This window comes from Dermacentor variabilis, chromosome 1 (assembly GCF_050947875.1).
Source record: "Dermacentor variabilis isolate Ectoservices chromosome 1, ASM5094787v1, whole genome shotgun sequence".
NCBI lineage: Eukaryota > Metazoa > Arthropoda > Arachnida > Ixodida > Ixodidae > Dermacentor > Dermacentor variabilis.
The window spans coordinates 290,277,269-290,292,209 of NC_134568.1; the positions used below are offsets into that span (position 1 = coordinate 290,277,269).

Below are 14,941 nucleotides of genomic sequence, written 5' to 3' on the forward strand. Positions count from 1 at the left end.
TTATTACTGAGTGCAAATCTAGTGTGACTATGAGCTATTAGGTCACAAGGTGAGAATACGGTGACGTAAAACCCCATAATTTAACTTTTTCTTTACCTGCCCTAAGTAGATGTATTCCCTTACCACTTCCAGTGCCTCGCTGCCTATTGTAAACGGCTGTTCCCTTCCGAGTCTGTTAAACATTAGTTTAGGTTTCATCAGATTAATTTTTTTAGACCCACCCTTCTGCTTTGCCTGTCCAGGTCTGTGATCATGCATTGCAGTTTGTCCCCTGAGTTACTAAGCAAGGCAATATCATCAGCGAATCGCAAGTTACTCAGGTATTCTCCATCAACTCCTTAGTAACTAGCGATTCGCTGATGATATCGCCTTGCTTAATAACAATGGTACAGGGCCTTAATTATTCATGTGCCATGCAGTTCAATTGCCAAGAATGGGTTTTGCGCGAACCGCTCGCTGGAACAGGGATGTATACGCTCGTGCGCAAGAGGTGGCGGGCAAGTAGTTCTTACGAGCAAAAGGCTTCGTAACTACGTGCCCACTTTCCTCTCGACCATTTTCAAGGCTGAAACCACATGGCGATAACAGATAACGTTTTTTAACGTATCTGTTGCACACGACGCACATTGCTTGCAAGGAAACTAACACATTAAAAGATGACATCGTCCGTTATCTTCCGGAAGCGTATACTCTGATTTTCGTATAACGCATATTTTCTCCGTTGATGATCGGATTAGACAAGAAAATGTGCTTCTCGAATTATTATTAAGAGAAAATGTCTAATTACAGGTACTTACAATTTATGTTTGTTACACATACGACTCCGGAACAAAGTCGGCGTCGTAGTTCGCGTGACCCCTCTTACACTTCATCCACATCTGAGGAAGCCACCAAAACGTCTTCATGTATAGTTTTCAAATCCGCTACAATATGTCACCGTATTCGTTACCTCGAACTCATTCCCCGAAGGAGAAGTTGCACCTCCCCTCACTAACGCTACGGTCATTGTATATTAATCCGTTTACGTACGCCTGCACGTGAAAACCCAAACTCAAGCATCGAGCGGCTTCCTTATCAATTTCTGAGCATTTGCCGCGCCGCGTGTCCGCGTTGAAGCGCGCTGCTCTATACGAAGGACCGCAAGCGAAACGGCACTCTCGTTGCTCCTATTTGCGCAAGAAACTGCATTTCCTCGTGCAGAACACCGGGGGAAACCGGGCGTTGCGCGCGGATGTTGCCTCCGTATCCTAAACCGTCGCGGCAGCAACCTTGCAGAAAGTGCTCGAAAGGGTGTCGCGTCGCAAGCGCATTCATCCTTCGCACAGACGGGCGCGCGGTCCCAATGCGCGCTCGTACATGCAACTCCTGTCTCGTTCGAAGCGTTCCAGTCCGGTCGAATCCAATGGCCCATTGTGGCGCCAACGCCTTTGAGCAGTCCCACATCGCGGGGTGCCGCAGCCGATGTCGCAACCTGCAGCGCCGACTTGTTTCAACGCTGCGTCCAATGTCGCGCTCGTCGCGCGCCACCAACGCGACGAGAGCGCGCGAAACTGGCGCGCGCCCAAATCACGTGCGTGCACTATTTCCGGCTTCCGCGTTACGCGTGCAGCATACAGATGGACCAGCTGTTGATGGTGCACCGCTCTTTCGCTCCTCCGCGGATGATCACCTCGCCGCCGCCGCCACGCGCGCGAATAACGGAGCACCGGAGTGCGACGCTGCCACAGGGGGCGCCTCACTCACTCACTCACTCACTCTCTCTCTCTCTCTCTCTCTCTCTCTCTCTGATTGGCGATCATTGCGCATCGATTCGACAAGCCGGGCGGCTAATGCTGGTCGGCGTAGTCAGAGGTGCTGCTGTAGACCATATAATTGTCTTCAATTAACCCGCCGCGATAGCTGAGAGTCATGCATGCTGAACGCCCGACGTCACGGATTCGATTGCCAGTTTACCGCAGACACTTTTTGATATGGACGAAATGCTGATGCACTAATTTTTGGATAGGCGTTAGAGATCCCCAGCTGTTCAAAATAATTCGAATACTTAAAATTAAATTCTGGGTGTTTACGTGACAAAACCAAGATATGAGTATGAGTCACACCGTAGTGGGGGACTCCGAATTAATTTTGATCACTTGGGATTCCTTAACTTGACCCCATGCACGCTACACGAGCGGTGCTTTTTTTTTTTTGTATTTCGCCTGCATCGAAATGCGACCGCGCGGCAAAGATCTGACCCCGCGCCCTGGGACGCCAGCGCCATAGCTCAACGCTATAGTCACTGGGCCACCACGGAGGTCAATCCGAAGACTCCATCTACGGCGTCTCTCGCAGCTTATATGCCGCTTTTTTGATGTTCAAACTCAGTCAATCAATTTTAGGCTATATTGTGACAGAATTTGAAGGACATCGCGGGTTTTAAGGGTATACGAGTACAGAGAACACAAGCATGAACATATCATGGAAACGTATACACATTTCTTTCTTCCTCTTTCTTTCTTTCGCCATGCTTCACAGACTTGTTTTTCGATAGTGTTTTGTTAATTCGTTATGAACTTGTTTCGACCGTGTTTTGGAATTGCATTCTTTGCCTGCTTAAGCCGTGTTGCGCCTATCTATCTATCTATCTATCTATCTATCTATCTATCTATCTATCTATCTATCTATCTATCTATCTATCTATCTATCTGTCTATCTATCTATCTATCTATCTATCTATCTATCTATCTATCTATCTATCTAATCTTCTTACGCCGACCCAGTGGCCAAAATTGTCTACTTGCTTGGGCAATTAGGTATGGGCTAGTGGTCGTCATGCCGTCGTGGTCGTTAAATTGTCGTCATTCCAGCTTTGTCATCAAATTAACTCTCGTCATTCCGTCATCGTCACGCCATCGTCGCCGTGCAGTGGTCATGCATTTCATGTCACCCCGCCATAGTTATGCCGTACTCACTCAATCGTCATTCCAGCTTCGTGATCTGACTCGATCCATACTGTCGTCGTCATGCTTTCTACTCCAACCTAGCGGTCCAAGTTGTCTAATAGCTTGGACCACTAGGTATGTGCTAGTGGTCGTGATGCCGTCGTGGTCGTTCCATCGTCGTCATTCCAGCTTTGTCATCAAATGAACTCTCGTCATTCCGTCATCGTCACGCCATCGTCGCCGTGCAGTGGTCATGCATTTCTTGTCACTCCGCCATAGTTATGTCGTCGTACTCACTCAGTCGTTATTCCAGCTTCGTGATCTGACTCGATCCATACTGTCGTCCTCATGCTTTCTACTCCAACCTAGCGGTCCAAGTTGTCTAATAGCTTGGACCACTAGGTATGTGCTAGTGGTCGTGATGCCGTCGTGGTCGTTCCATCGTCGTCATTCCAGCTTTGTCATCAAATTTACTCTCGTCATTCCGTCATCGTCACGCCATCGTCGCCGTGCAGTGGTCATGCATTTCTTGTCACTCCGCCATAGTTATGTCGTCGTACTCACTCAGTCGTCATTCCAGCTTCGTGAGCTGACTCGCTCCATACTGTCGTCGTCATGCTTTCTACTCCAACCTAGCGGTCCAAGTTGTCTAATAGCTTGGACGACTAGGTATGTGCTAGTGGTCGTGATGCCGTCGTGGTCGTTCCATCGTCGTCATTCCAGCTTTGTCATCAAATTTACTCTCGTCATTCCGTCATCGTCACGCCATCGTCGCCGTGCAGTGGTCATGCATTTCTTGTCACTCCGCCATAGTTATGTCGTCGTACTCACTCAGTCGTCATTCCAGCTTCGTGAGCTGACTCGCTCCATACTGTCGTCGTCATGCTTTCTACTCCAACCTAGCGGTCCAAGTTGTCTAATAGCTTGGACCACTAGGTATGTGCTAGTGGTCGTGATGCCGTCGTGGTCGTTCCATCGTCGTCATTCCAGCTTTGTCATCAAATTTACTCTCGTCATTCCGTCATCGTCACGCCATCGTCGCCGTGCAGTGGTCATGCATTTCTTGTCACTCCGCCATAGTTATGTCGTCGTACTCACTCAGTCGTCATTCCAGCTTCGTGAGCTGACTCGCTCCATACTGTCGTCGTCATGCTTTCTACTCCAACCTAGCGGTCCAAGTTGTCTAATAGCTTGGACCACTAGGTATGTGCTAGTGGTCGTGATGCCGTCGTGGTCGTTCCATCGTCGTCATTCCAGCTTTGTCATCAAATTTACTCTCGTCATTCCGTCATCGTCACGCCATCGTCGCCGTGCAGTGGTCATGCATTTCTTGTCACTCCGCCATAGTTATGTCGTCGTACTCACTCAGTCGTCATTCCAGCTTCGTGAGCTGACTCGCTCCATACTGTCGTCGTCATGCTTTCTACTCCAACCTAGCGGTCCAAGTTGTCTAATAGCTTGGACCACTAGGTATGTGCTAGTGGTCGTGATGCCGTCGTGGTCGTTCCATCGTCGTCATTCCAGCTTTGTCATCAAATTTACTCTCGTCATTCCGTCATCGTCACGCCATCGTCGCCGTGCAGTGGTCATGCATTTCTTGTCACTCCGCCATAGTTATGTCGTCGTACTCACTCAGTCGTCATTCCAGCTTCGTGAGCTGACTCGCTCCATACTGTCGTCGTCATGCTTTCTACTCCAACCTAGCGGTCCAAGTTGTCTAATAGCTTGGACGACTAGGTATGTGCTAGTGGTCGTGATGCCGTCGTGGTCGTTCCATCGTCGTCATTCCAGCTTTGTCATCAAATTTACTCTCGTCATTCCGTCATCGTCACGCCATCGTCGCCGTGCAGTGGTCATGCATTTCTTGTCACTCCGCCATAGTTATGTCGTCGTACTCACTCAGTCGTCATTCCAGCTTCGTGAGCTTACTCGCTCCATACTGTCGTCGTCATGCTTTCTACTCCAACCTAGCGGTCCAAGTTGTCTAATTGCTTGGACCACTAGGTATGTGCTAGTGGTCGTGATGCCGTCGTGGTCGTTCCATCGTCGTCATTCCAGCTTTGTCATCAAATTTACTCTCGTCATTCCTCGTCACGCCATCGTCGCCGTGCAGTGGTCATGCATTTCTTGTCACTCCGCCATAGTTATGTCGTCGTACTCACTCAGTCGTCATTCCAGCTTCGTGAGCTGACTCGCTCCATACTGTCGTCGTCATGCTTTCTACTCCAACCTAGCGGTCCAAGTTGTCTAATAGCTTGGACCACTAGGTATGTGCTAGTGGTCGTGATGCCGTCGTGGTCGTTCCATCGTCGTCATTCCAGCTTTGTCATCAAATTTACTCTCGTCATTCCGTCATCGTCACGCCATCGTCGCCGTGCAGTGGTCATGCATTTCTTGTCACTCCGCCATAGTTATGTCGTCGTACTCACTCAGTCGTCATTCCAGCTTCGTGAGCTGACTCTCGCCATGCCTTGCAATCTGACCCAGTGGTGAAAATTGTCTAATTGCTCGGGCCACTAGGTATGTTCATGGTTGTGATGCTGCCGTTGTTGGTGCGTCATGGTCAAACCAGATTTGTCATCCGGCTCTCGTCGTGCCGTCGTCACAGTCATCGTCATGCCATCGCTATCATACCGCTTTCGTCATTCCATCAACGCTATTCTTCGTCTTTCTATCGTAATCATACTGTCACCATTCAATCGTGATTATACCGCCATTGATCATGCCGTCATTGTCAGACACTCATTATCGTGCACCCCTTGTCAGACCGCCGTTTTCATGCGGCCGCGGTCATTCCACAATTCCAACGAGGGCACCTTGAAGATCCCCTGGCGGTCAAAATTATTCTGGAGTCCCCCACTACGGCGTGCCTCATAATCAAATCGTGGTTTTGGCACGTAAAATCCTAGAATTCAATTCAATTCACTTCACCAGCTTCGTCGTCCGACTCTAATCGTAATGGTCGTCGTGACGCGAACGTCGTCATACAGATTTCGTAAATCATTACGCCATCGTCATGATACAATCATCATCATCCCATTGTCTTCATGCCGTTCTCACGCCATCGTCATCATACAGCTGTCACTGTGCATTCGTTGTCATAACGTGGTCAGGGTGCGCTTGCGGCCATTACATCGTCGTCATTGTAACTTCGATATCCGACTCGCGTAATGCCGCCGTCGTGAGCCATCGGTGTCACACAGCCATCGCCATACAATTGTCATCATGCCATAGCCGTCACGTTGTCGTTTCATGATCGTCGTCACTTCAGTAAAGTCCCTCCATTGTCGTCATCCCGTCGTCATCTTGTCACCTTCGTTGATCCATCGACGTCAGTCCTTGTTCGTCATTCTATTTGTAGGCATGCTTTCGTCATTCAGTGGCGATTATGCCACATCGTCGTCATTGCATCGTCATCGTCAGACAGATGCTATAATACATGAAGTGTCATACCGCCATCGTGATGCTGCCGTTGTCAAGTCATCGTCGTCATTCCAGCTTCTCGATGCTGCTGTTGTCATACATCGTCGTCCTACAGTCGTAATCTCATTGTCCTCATGTCTTCGTCGCCACGCTCTTGTCGTTACATCATCGTCATAATTTAACCATTGACATTTCATTGTCGTGATGCCGTCGTCGCTATACCGCCTTTGTCATGCCATCGATGTCATTCCTTCTTCGTGATCTCATCATCGCTGCGTTGGTGTCGTACAGTCATTGTCTTGCCGCCATGCTCATGGGTGACCTTAGCAAGCGAGTGCCATAGCAAAGTGAGACGATATCGGAGTATGTGGCATATAGCCGAAACAAACAAAGTCTAAGAGATACCACTAGACGTTTTAAATGAACGTCACTTCACGGAATTGGTTTGTCGCTTCGTTGTTCGCACGCTATTTGCATTACCGTCGGCAGTGATCGTGAGACGAGTTCTGCAGTAGGTTCTTTGACGGCTAAATTTTCAGATAGCCGGGTGCTTAAGTGGCGAAACTTCCCATATTTCACAGATAAAGAAAGAAAAATAATTTTAAGTAATACTGCAGTTCAAGTACTCCGATGAACAATTTACAAATCGACGAGAAAAAAAACTAAGACATCGATTGTCACTGTTATTTTCACGTTCAATCAGGTCTTAATCTAAGGTATTGATTTCACAATAGCTTGGCAGATTGGGAGGAATGAGGCCAGTTTCTAGCCGTCTGTGTTGTCACATGTAGGTTAGCACTCATTGTAGAGCATTCGAACATAAAAACGGGGAATGTCCAGTGGAGAATGGCAAAGAAAAGATGTTTTCCTGCTACAGTCGCCCATGCAGCTTCTCATTTACGGCCAACGTGAAAACATATTAATTAATTAATTAATTAATTAATTGCCCTTTCTTTCTTTTCGCTGAGAAGAGTGTAGGGGCGCCAAGAGAAAAAGTTATGGGCCTCCGAGCGCTACGTTCCTCGGCAAGAATACAACAAATAGAATAAATCCATTCAGCCGGGTCGAACTATTTTCAGAAAAAGCAAAAAACGGCGTCCCATGTTCTCGCAACTTTCTCCAAAAAAGAAAAGCACGAAAAAAAAAAACTGTCGGAGACGAAGAAAACGATTGCAAATGCGACCATTTACCGCACGTAAATCCTGGGAACACGCCTACGACATCTGCACCCGAAAACATTTAAAGTTCGACTTCATGGTATACGGAAAGACCTCTTGAAGAGCGGATGACGTTACATCACGTGTGCTTGCAGGTGAGGCCTTAGATCGGTTTCCACCAGGAGGTGCAGCATCATCAGGTAAAATCACGTACGTCGCAAATGCATACAGTTCGGTCTAAGTTGCATTTCTTAGCACTTAAGAGAACATACATTTATCGCGCTGACGGCATGTACGCGTATTCCAAAGCTATAGAGCAATCTCCAGAAACGTAACCCTGCCACCCGCTCATCTCTGCAGCTCTGCAACCTCCTGAAGTGTCATCTTCATAGGTTGGATCCATCCTTAAAGCTACAAGTGCCATAAAGAATTTCCCGCTCTGAGGCGGCAGTATTGTGCCGCCTCTGCAGCTCGGGGTGGCACTTACGGAGGCCTACTCGTTCCGCATAGGAATGGGGGTACGCCCATGTGCGACTCTTGCGGAATTACAGAAACGATTGAATACATCCTATGTATATCCCCAGTACGACGTCGAGCGCGAAGTTCTCCGGACAGCACTGAACCAGCTGGACTCTAGACCATTTTCCGTAATGGAGATTCTTGGACCCTGGCCGTAAGCGTCGATGGCACAGAAAGCCATGAAAGCCTTGTTGAAATACCTCAAGTCGACAAGTCTTGGGCACCATGTGTAGACTCGGTGCGAACCTTCCACTGTGCGCGAAACTGTGCTCTCTCTCTCTCTTCATCCTCACGCCCCCTTCCCCCAGTGCAGGGTAGCAAACCGGACGTGCGTCTGGTTAACCTCCCTGCCTTTCCTGTCTTCTCTCTCTCTCTCTGAGAGAGGGAGTGGGTGAAAGCTAACTATGCTTCGGCACGTCCCAAACTAGTTACAGAGAGACACTGTTGTTTAACTGTATTAGCGCAATCTTCGAGAAGTCATTCGAGGTCCTTGCATGCGTCCAACATGAAAGGACCAGTGGAGCACCTCAAGGAGGTGTGCTTTCCTTGGGAAACGGTGGCGCCCGATGCTGAGAGTATCGTCAAGCCCGGTGTGACATGTATTAGGGGGAGACAAAGAGCGGACGCAAGAAAAGACTCCGGGGGTGCTGCACGTAATCCAGTTCCATCGCCTGAGCGAAGTGCGGGGATATGAAGCGTGTCTAATGATTTACACCTTACTTTTTCTTCCGGAAAGGCTGGCGCCAATGTGCCATGCTGTTAACGACGGCAACGTATGCCTGATGCCTATAGGTATAGGGTTCTACTTATTCGTTTCGTGGTGCATTCCGCCTACTGGTGTCTTCATCTTTCTGTGAATGCGCTTCGTATGCTTTGCCATTCTAGCACTTCCGCAGCAAAGTTAAATTGGAAGTATTCGTTATGTGTACGACTTCATTTCGTTGAGTTAGTTTCGCAGCGCTGATTCACCATGATGCACAAATGATTTCTTCAGCATCTACAGCACGACCGTGACGTCATCTATATGGCAGCATTCTTATTACAGCAGTGCATGTTCGGTGGAAGCCCAACATGTCATAGAGGTGTACAATGGTGGGAATTCAAGGTCATCTCGCATTTGACAAAGATAAATCACTTACAGTAAAAAAATACTCGGCATATTAGTGTTATAGTTGTTGCAAATGCTACACTGTCAGCGTTCCCACAGCCTCAAAGTTGAACGGCTCAAGCGCTGCCAGGTGTAGCAAAAGACATTGTAGCTGATGTCGACGGTCGATAATGCGCTTCACAAAAAGCTTACGCCACCTACCGCAGTATATACGGACACGCAACGTGCCCCGCGTCACGCACGATTAAGTTGGTCTATAGGCGACTTCGTTTATTCGATCACCAACGCCGCGGGGCGAAGAGCGACGGAGAAAGAGCCCGGGCCAGCTAGGCCAAACAGATCGGTGGCAGTCCCACTCGCTGCGCGTACGATGCCGCGTGCGCTGGCAAAGAAGAAGCAGAAACGTGAGTCGAAGAAACTCGGGCGGCCCGATCGCGCGACCCCGGCGCAACAGGGTGTAACAGGACTCGTATATCGTTCGGCATGCGCGCGCGCTTGTTCGTGGTAAGAGGCAGTCGGAAAAGAAAAGGCGGACGCGTCGCAATTCAATGTCGCGCCGGCAGCCGCACGGCTGCGCCGCCGGCATCGTCAGACGCATAACTCAAGCGCACGCCGAATGGCCGAGCCAGCTTCGTCCCGCGGCGCGGCTCCCACTGGACGGCGCGCGATGGGCGCGTTCGCGGAATCGACCGACATCGCGCCAGGCGGCCTGGATCGGGAGACCATTTTCGAAGCTGTGCAAACATTGCATGCTGCGATCGTGATGTAGCGCCCGAGGTAGCAGCCGAGCCCGTGCTTCGCCCGCGAGCTCGCTGATTTACGGCGCTGCGCGCGCTGGTGGCCGCTGCTCACGCGATGGCTCGCCCCGCGCACGCGGGCAGCCGTGGGCAGCGGCCGTCGCAGCCACGGGGTCTTGGCCGAGCAGCGCGCTTCGCAGTCGTATCGCGTAGCACCTCGCTGGAGCTACCATGAATGTGTTGCAGTCGGAAAGTGTTACAGTCACTTCATTCAAGTCGAAGAAAGAAAAAGAAAAAAGCGGGGAGGGGGGGGCATTATTCACAAAGCAGTTCGTATATACTCTGTAGCGTGCGGTACGTTAAAAGAACAGTCTCTGGCCCATAGTGATAGCGAACATAATGGCGAAGGCGGTCTACTAATGATCAGCATTTCTTATAAATATATCTTAGAACGATCTTACGAATCGGTCTTACAAAAGATGTGGGAATACAGACACAGGGCCTGGGTGCACTTCGCTCATATACAGGTAGTGAGAGTTGGTTGTTAGTGGCCTGTTGTCTTCGCTATCATCACGTTCGCTGTCACCATTGGTGGGCACCAGTTATTACAGTCTGCTTTGCAGCTTTCCGGGGGTCACACTCATAAAGCTCATAAATACCACATGCCAATAACAACGAACTCTCACAAACTGTGAGTGAAGTGAACCCAAACGCTTTGTCTATTCCCAAAGATTTTCGTTTCGATCGAGGCGAGCTCCTTGATACCCTTGTTCCCCAACAGTTACCTCAGACGTGTACTATACACTAAATAGCCGACGTCCTTGAGACGGTAAACGGTGAGATTATATATATATGTACGTAGAGCACGCAACCTGTCGACGCAAGCCTCGGCACATGTCTCCTTGCGCGTTCTCTCGATGGCTTCTTCTGTATAGCGTTGCACCTCAAACGCGGAAGTGACAGTTGCCAAAATTCTGCACTGGCGTTATAATTAGTCAGGAGCCGAGGAAAATAACTCGAATAATTTGTTTTTCGAAGCGTTAACGTCAACTATACCCTATTTGCGACCTATGTATACTTGGAAAGGATTGGCAAGGATTGATGCTATGTATACTGCCGACCATTCACGCCATGGCTCCGCTTCACATGAAACACATTCGGCTGTTAGTTACGGTTCAAGTAAACGTACTGAACCCGCCCTTTTTACTGTCAACGGGAAGCCAAAGAAGCTGGAACCGCGTTCAAGAAGCAGTTCGTGCGTTAGTGCGTATTGCAAGGATAAGCGCCTGGTCAACCTTTGTAGAGAACATACTGTATCAGCAAAGACGGCTGGTTATCGACGAACGATTCTAACGAAAGAAAACCTGCCGTGGCGTACACTTGTGGCAGTAAATTAGCTTAAGAAACGATACACACGTGCTGCTGTTATTCAGCTTTGCTTGCTTGAGGCCAAATAAATTTCTGCTGCTGGCGTGCGGCACTTGCAGTGACATGGTCGCGGAGGACGCGGTTTTCGCATAGTACGGTCGTCACTGTTGCAGACAGGCAGCACATTGTGTGGAGCAATTAAGACGCATAGCAAAAGCCAAGTTTGTTCGGTTACGTAAAATTTGCAAGCGGGCAAGAGCGAACTACGAAAAATTTGTTGGCATCCGAAGCATTCGCTGATGTCACCGCAGGCAGCGGCGACATGTTCGTTTGGGAAGGGATCGTAACGCAGATTAGTCGAACACTAAGTACAGAAGGCTGGACAGCACGGGGACTGTCCCGCAGACCTGTGTAGTCTGATCTTCCTTATATAGTTCGTACCGTGAAATACGCGCTACGATGCCTTCCGTATAAGTCCAACTTTCCCGGCAACAAGCTCACTTAGACAACATGTCCAATGCATTTCAAACACCGCCTATTTGCATTCAGTTATTATAGTTCAGCGAAGGCGAGCTATCGGACACGCTGAGCAATGTTTGGTTTGTTTTCTCAGACGGAACGGAATAGAGAGAGATGCACTTTCAAGGGTGTTCTTGAGTAGGAACAGGAGGAGTGAAAACTACTCTCGAAGTATTCATGCAAGGACTCTTGAGCTGTTCTGACTTCTTTATATTCGTTTACTGAAAATAATATATTTTTTTTATTATGCTCGGTGGTAAACAATTACTTTAATGGGTACAAGTGCTCTCATTGATACATAGCAGCGCATATTAAAAAACGATATACGTAGAAGAAAGGCATTCAGAACGCATCCTTTCCATTATAAGCGTGTGATCTTCAATTCGTTGATTAATGTGTAAAAAGTACGTGTATATGAAAATCATCGTGTGCCGCTGGATGTCGCGATACAATGCATACAACAGAAACTACGGTCACTTTTGTATTCACCCCATGAAACTAACCAAACCATCAAATTCCTTCAAATTTCCTTACTGCCAACCTGAACCAACAACAATGTGCCGTGGCATTGGACGCCAAGCGCCGGACGACGCCGGACGCATCGCTCCGGAGCTCCAGCTTCGGCGGCCAAGGTGATCGAGCACCCTGTCATCGGGCCTCCCCCTGCGCCCACCATTGCGCAATGATGGCGCACGGTACAGCTGCGGTTACCGGCCACGCCAGCGCGACCCAAAGAACTTCCGTTTCCAGACCGCTCTCGATCCTCGCGGCGCCTTAATTTCGCTTCTTGCTCTCGGGAAACATAAAGTGCGCAATTTATGCCACAAGGAAGCCAAGTGTTTGCAAAACGGGGTTTCGCGGCCTTTACGAGCACGGGGGCACATACGTAGAGGCAAAAAAGAAAAAGAAAATGGCGGAGGGGGGGGGGGGGAGTGCTGTAGGGAGCGCTGCCTCCACTTCCCGCTCGCTTACCGCGGGTCCCACTGGTGACGAGCCACTGTAAAGCTGTCAATCGAAGCCGGAAGGCCAGCGGCCGCTCGGCGGAGGGGCGGGGCGCACCTAAATCACGGCCCGCGCACGGGGTCGCCGACGAGGCCTTCTGGGAACGGCTAATGCCATTAGCACCTCTCGGGAGATTACGAGCCAGCGCGCGCGGCCGCAGTGAAAGCGCCGCCGTCGACGCTGCCGACCGCCATGCGCCGCCCACCGGACCACGTGCGCGCGGCGTGAGGGGGTAGACGCCAGCGGGAGGCCTGCACAGAGAATACCGATGAACTGGCCGCTTGGGCACGGTTGACGGAGAGAAAAAAAAAAAAGGGGGGGGGGGGGGGGAGAAAGGAAGTACAGCAAAGATGCTGCGTCTGCTATATTGCATGGAGCTCATCGTCCATTTAACGCCCCCCAGAATTTATTTAGCCATCGCAGAAATCGTTTGCCGCAGAATAATTGAACGCGTCCTGCATTTCAGCCCAACCACTGCAGGGACCGCGAACTTCGACCACCCTCAGCTACAGCGAGCGTTTCTAATTCCTGCTGTCAGAAGTCGTCGGCACGTTTGGTCACGAATGTCGACTTTTCCAATTAGGCTAATAATGCGCTTTCTAAAAGTGATTTGGCGTTCATATTTGTTCCAGCGTGATGGTCGCTATTGTTCATGATGCTTTCCCATAGCTCCGTATTGAACATATGTGACCCATTGAATGAGGCACGCAATTCAACATGTCTAAAATAATCCAAGCCGCCCATAGCTTGGAAAACACATTTCTTTCGTCGGTAGTTACAGAGATGATATAGTGTAAGGCTCGAGATCAATCTGAACAGCACGCGGTTGTCTAACCTGCATCGAAGTTTTGCTACAAAGAAATTATTCCAAGCAGGCGGTTTGATTTGTCGCTTAACACTGCCATAGAACTACACGTACTAGGCAGTAGTTTTCGCGTTTCCTTGCCTTGCAGTAATTTTGCCTTGTGCCTTGAAGTGCTTCTCAGTGTCACTAGAAATGGCGTCATGTATGCAGTGGGGAAAAAAATTAAAAAAGAATTCATCTGAAATCTGAGTTCACCGTAGGCAAGCGACTTTATGACGCTGGCAGAAGATACCCCCCGTTCGATACATCCAATGCTTATTTCGTTATGAGGGAGACATTTTACATGATTATCGGTCGGTACGTTTTGCGTGTTCGATATAGAGAATAATCACCCCGATTCGGGTTCGTTCTATTCGGGTGTGACAGAAGTTTTACCCTCTCGTGAATTCAACGCCACATCCAGCTTCGTTGGAGACTAAGTACGAATAAAGAACGAAGCTGCCACGGGAGGAGGAACATAGCGAGGAACATAGAGTACACTTGCAAGTTGATTTACAAGCGCTCTGAAGGCCACGGAAAAAGACCCGTTCGGCCCATATTTGGTCACGAGCTGAACAACCATTACACTAATTGAGAGAGGGTCCGTTTTAGAGCCACGAGGCAAGCAGTATGCCCGAATGACACAACGAACAACGTTGGTTAGGGCTTTTTCATAGCAACTGCATGTACACAATGCGGAAACACTTTAATGCCAAGTGCCTGAGAGCCCTTTGCTGGCCGTTTGAGCGAGAAGTGAATGAAATCCCGAGTCTTACTTCTAAAGCTGGAACGTAGCGTGCTCTGTGCAGCACGATAGCGGGGCGGCAAAACACAAAACATCGAAGGCGCGCTAAGGCAACACGGCGTGTTGACGGAGTGCCCCGCTTGGCCCCGTGATACGTTTCCCTGTTCTCGAGGCGTGTCACAGAGCTGTAGCGGCACAAAGGCAAAGACCTCGCGCGGCGAGGATTCCGGCGCGCCGTGGGAAACAGCTGAAGGGGGTAAACGCTGCGCAGCGTCACCGCCGCGGGGAGCGGGGCGTCCCTTTGTCTTCCCGCGCCCATGGACAGGTTAAGTCTGCGTGCCCCGCAGGAGACACCTGTTCGCCGCTGGCGCGGCCTGGATGAATGATTTTTGAGACAGACGACGCAAAACTGGCGGCCCGCTTCGGCGCCGGGCGCGCTTTCCCTTTCCCGCGGCTTCCCACGCGCGGCGTGTTCGCATCTCGACTGGCGCTGATTACCGGAAACTGTCACCGATGCAGCGGCGCCGGAGACGAGAGTGACGACGATGCGATGGAACAGCGTACAACACGGCGAGAAAGGGGCGAGGCACATGCG

At 49.9% G+C, this 14,941-nt stretch overlaps 1 protein-coding gene across 4 annotated transcripts in view; it reads right to left on the reverse strand.

The window, feature by feature from the left end:
- LOC142567151 (uncharacterized) overlaps positions 1-14,941 on the reverse strand; it is a 399,588-nt gene that overhangs the window by 100,237 nt on the left and 284,410 nt on the right. The window contains exon 5 of one of the 4 annotated variants that reach the window (XM_075677821.1): positions 12,728-13,008. The exons of the other annotated variants lie outside the window; for them this stretch is intronic. Within the exon in view, the coding sequence (XP_075533936.1) occupies positions 12,728-13,008 (281 nt within the window). The remainder of the gene's footprint in view (positions 1-12,727; positions 13,009-14,941) is intronic. 4 annotated transcript variants of the gene reach the window in all.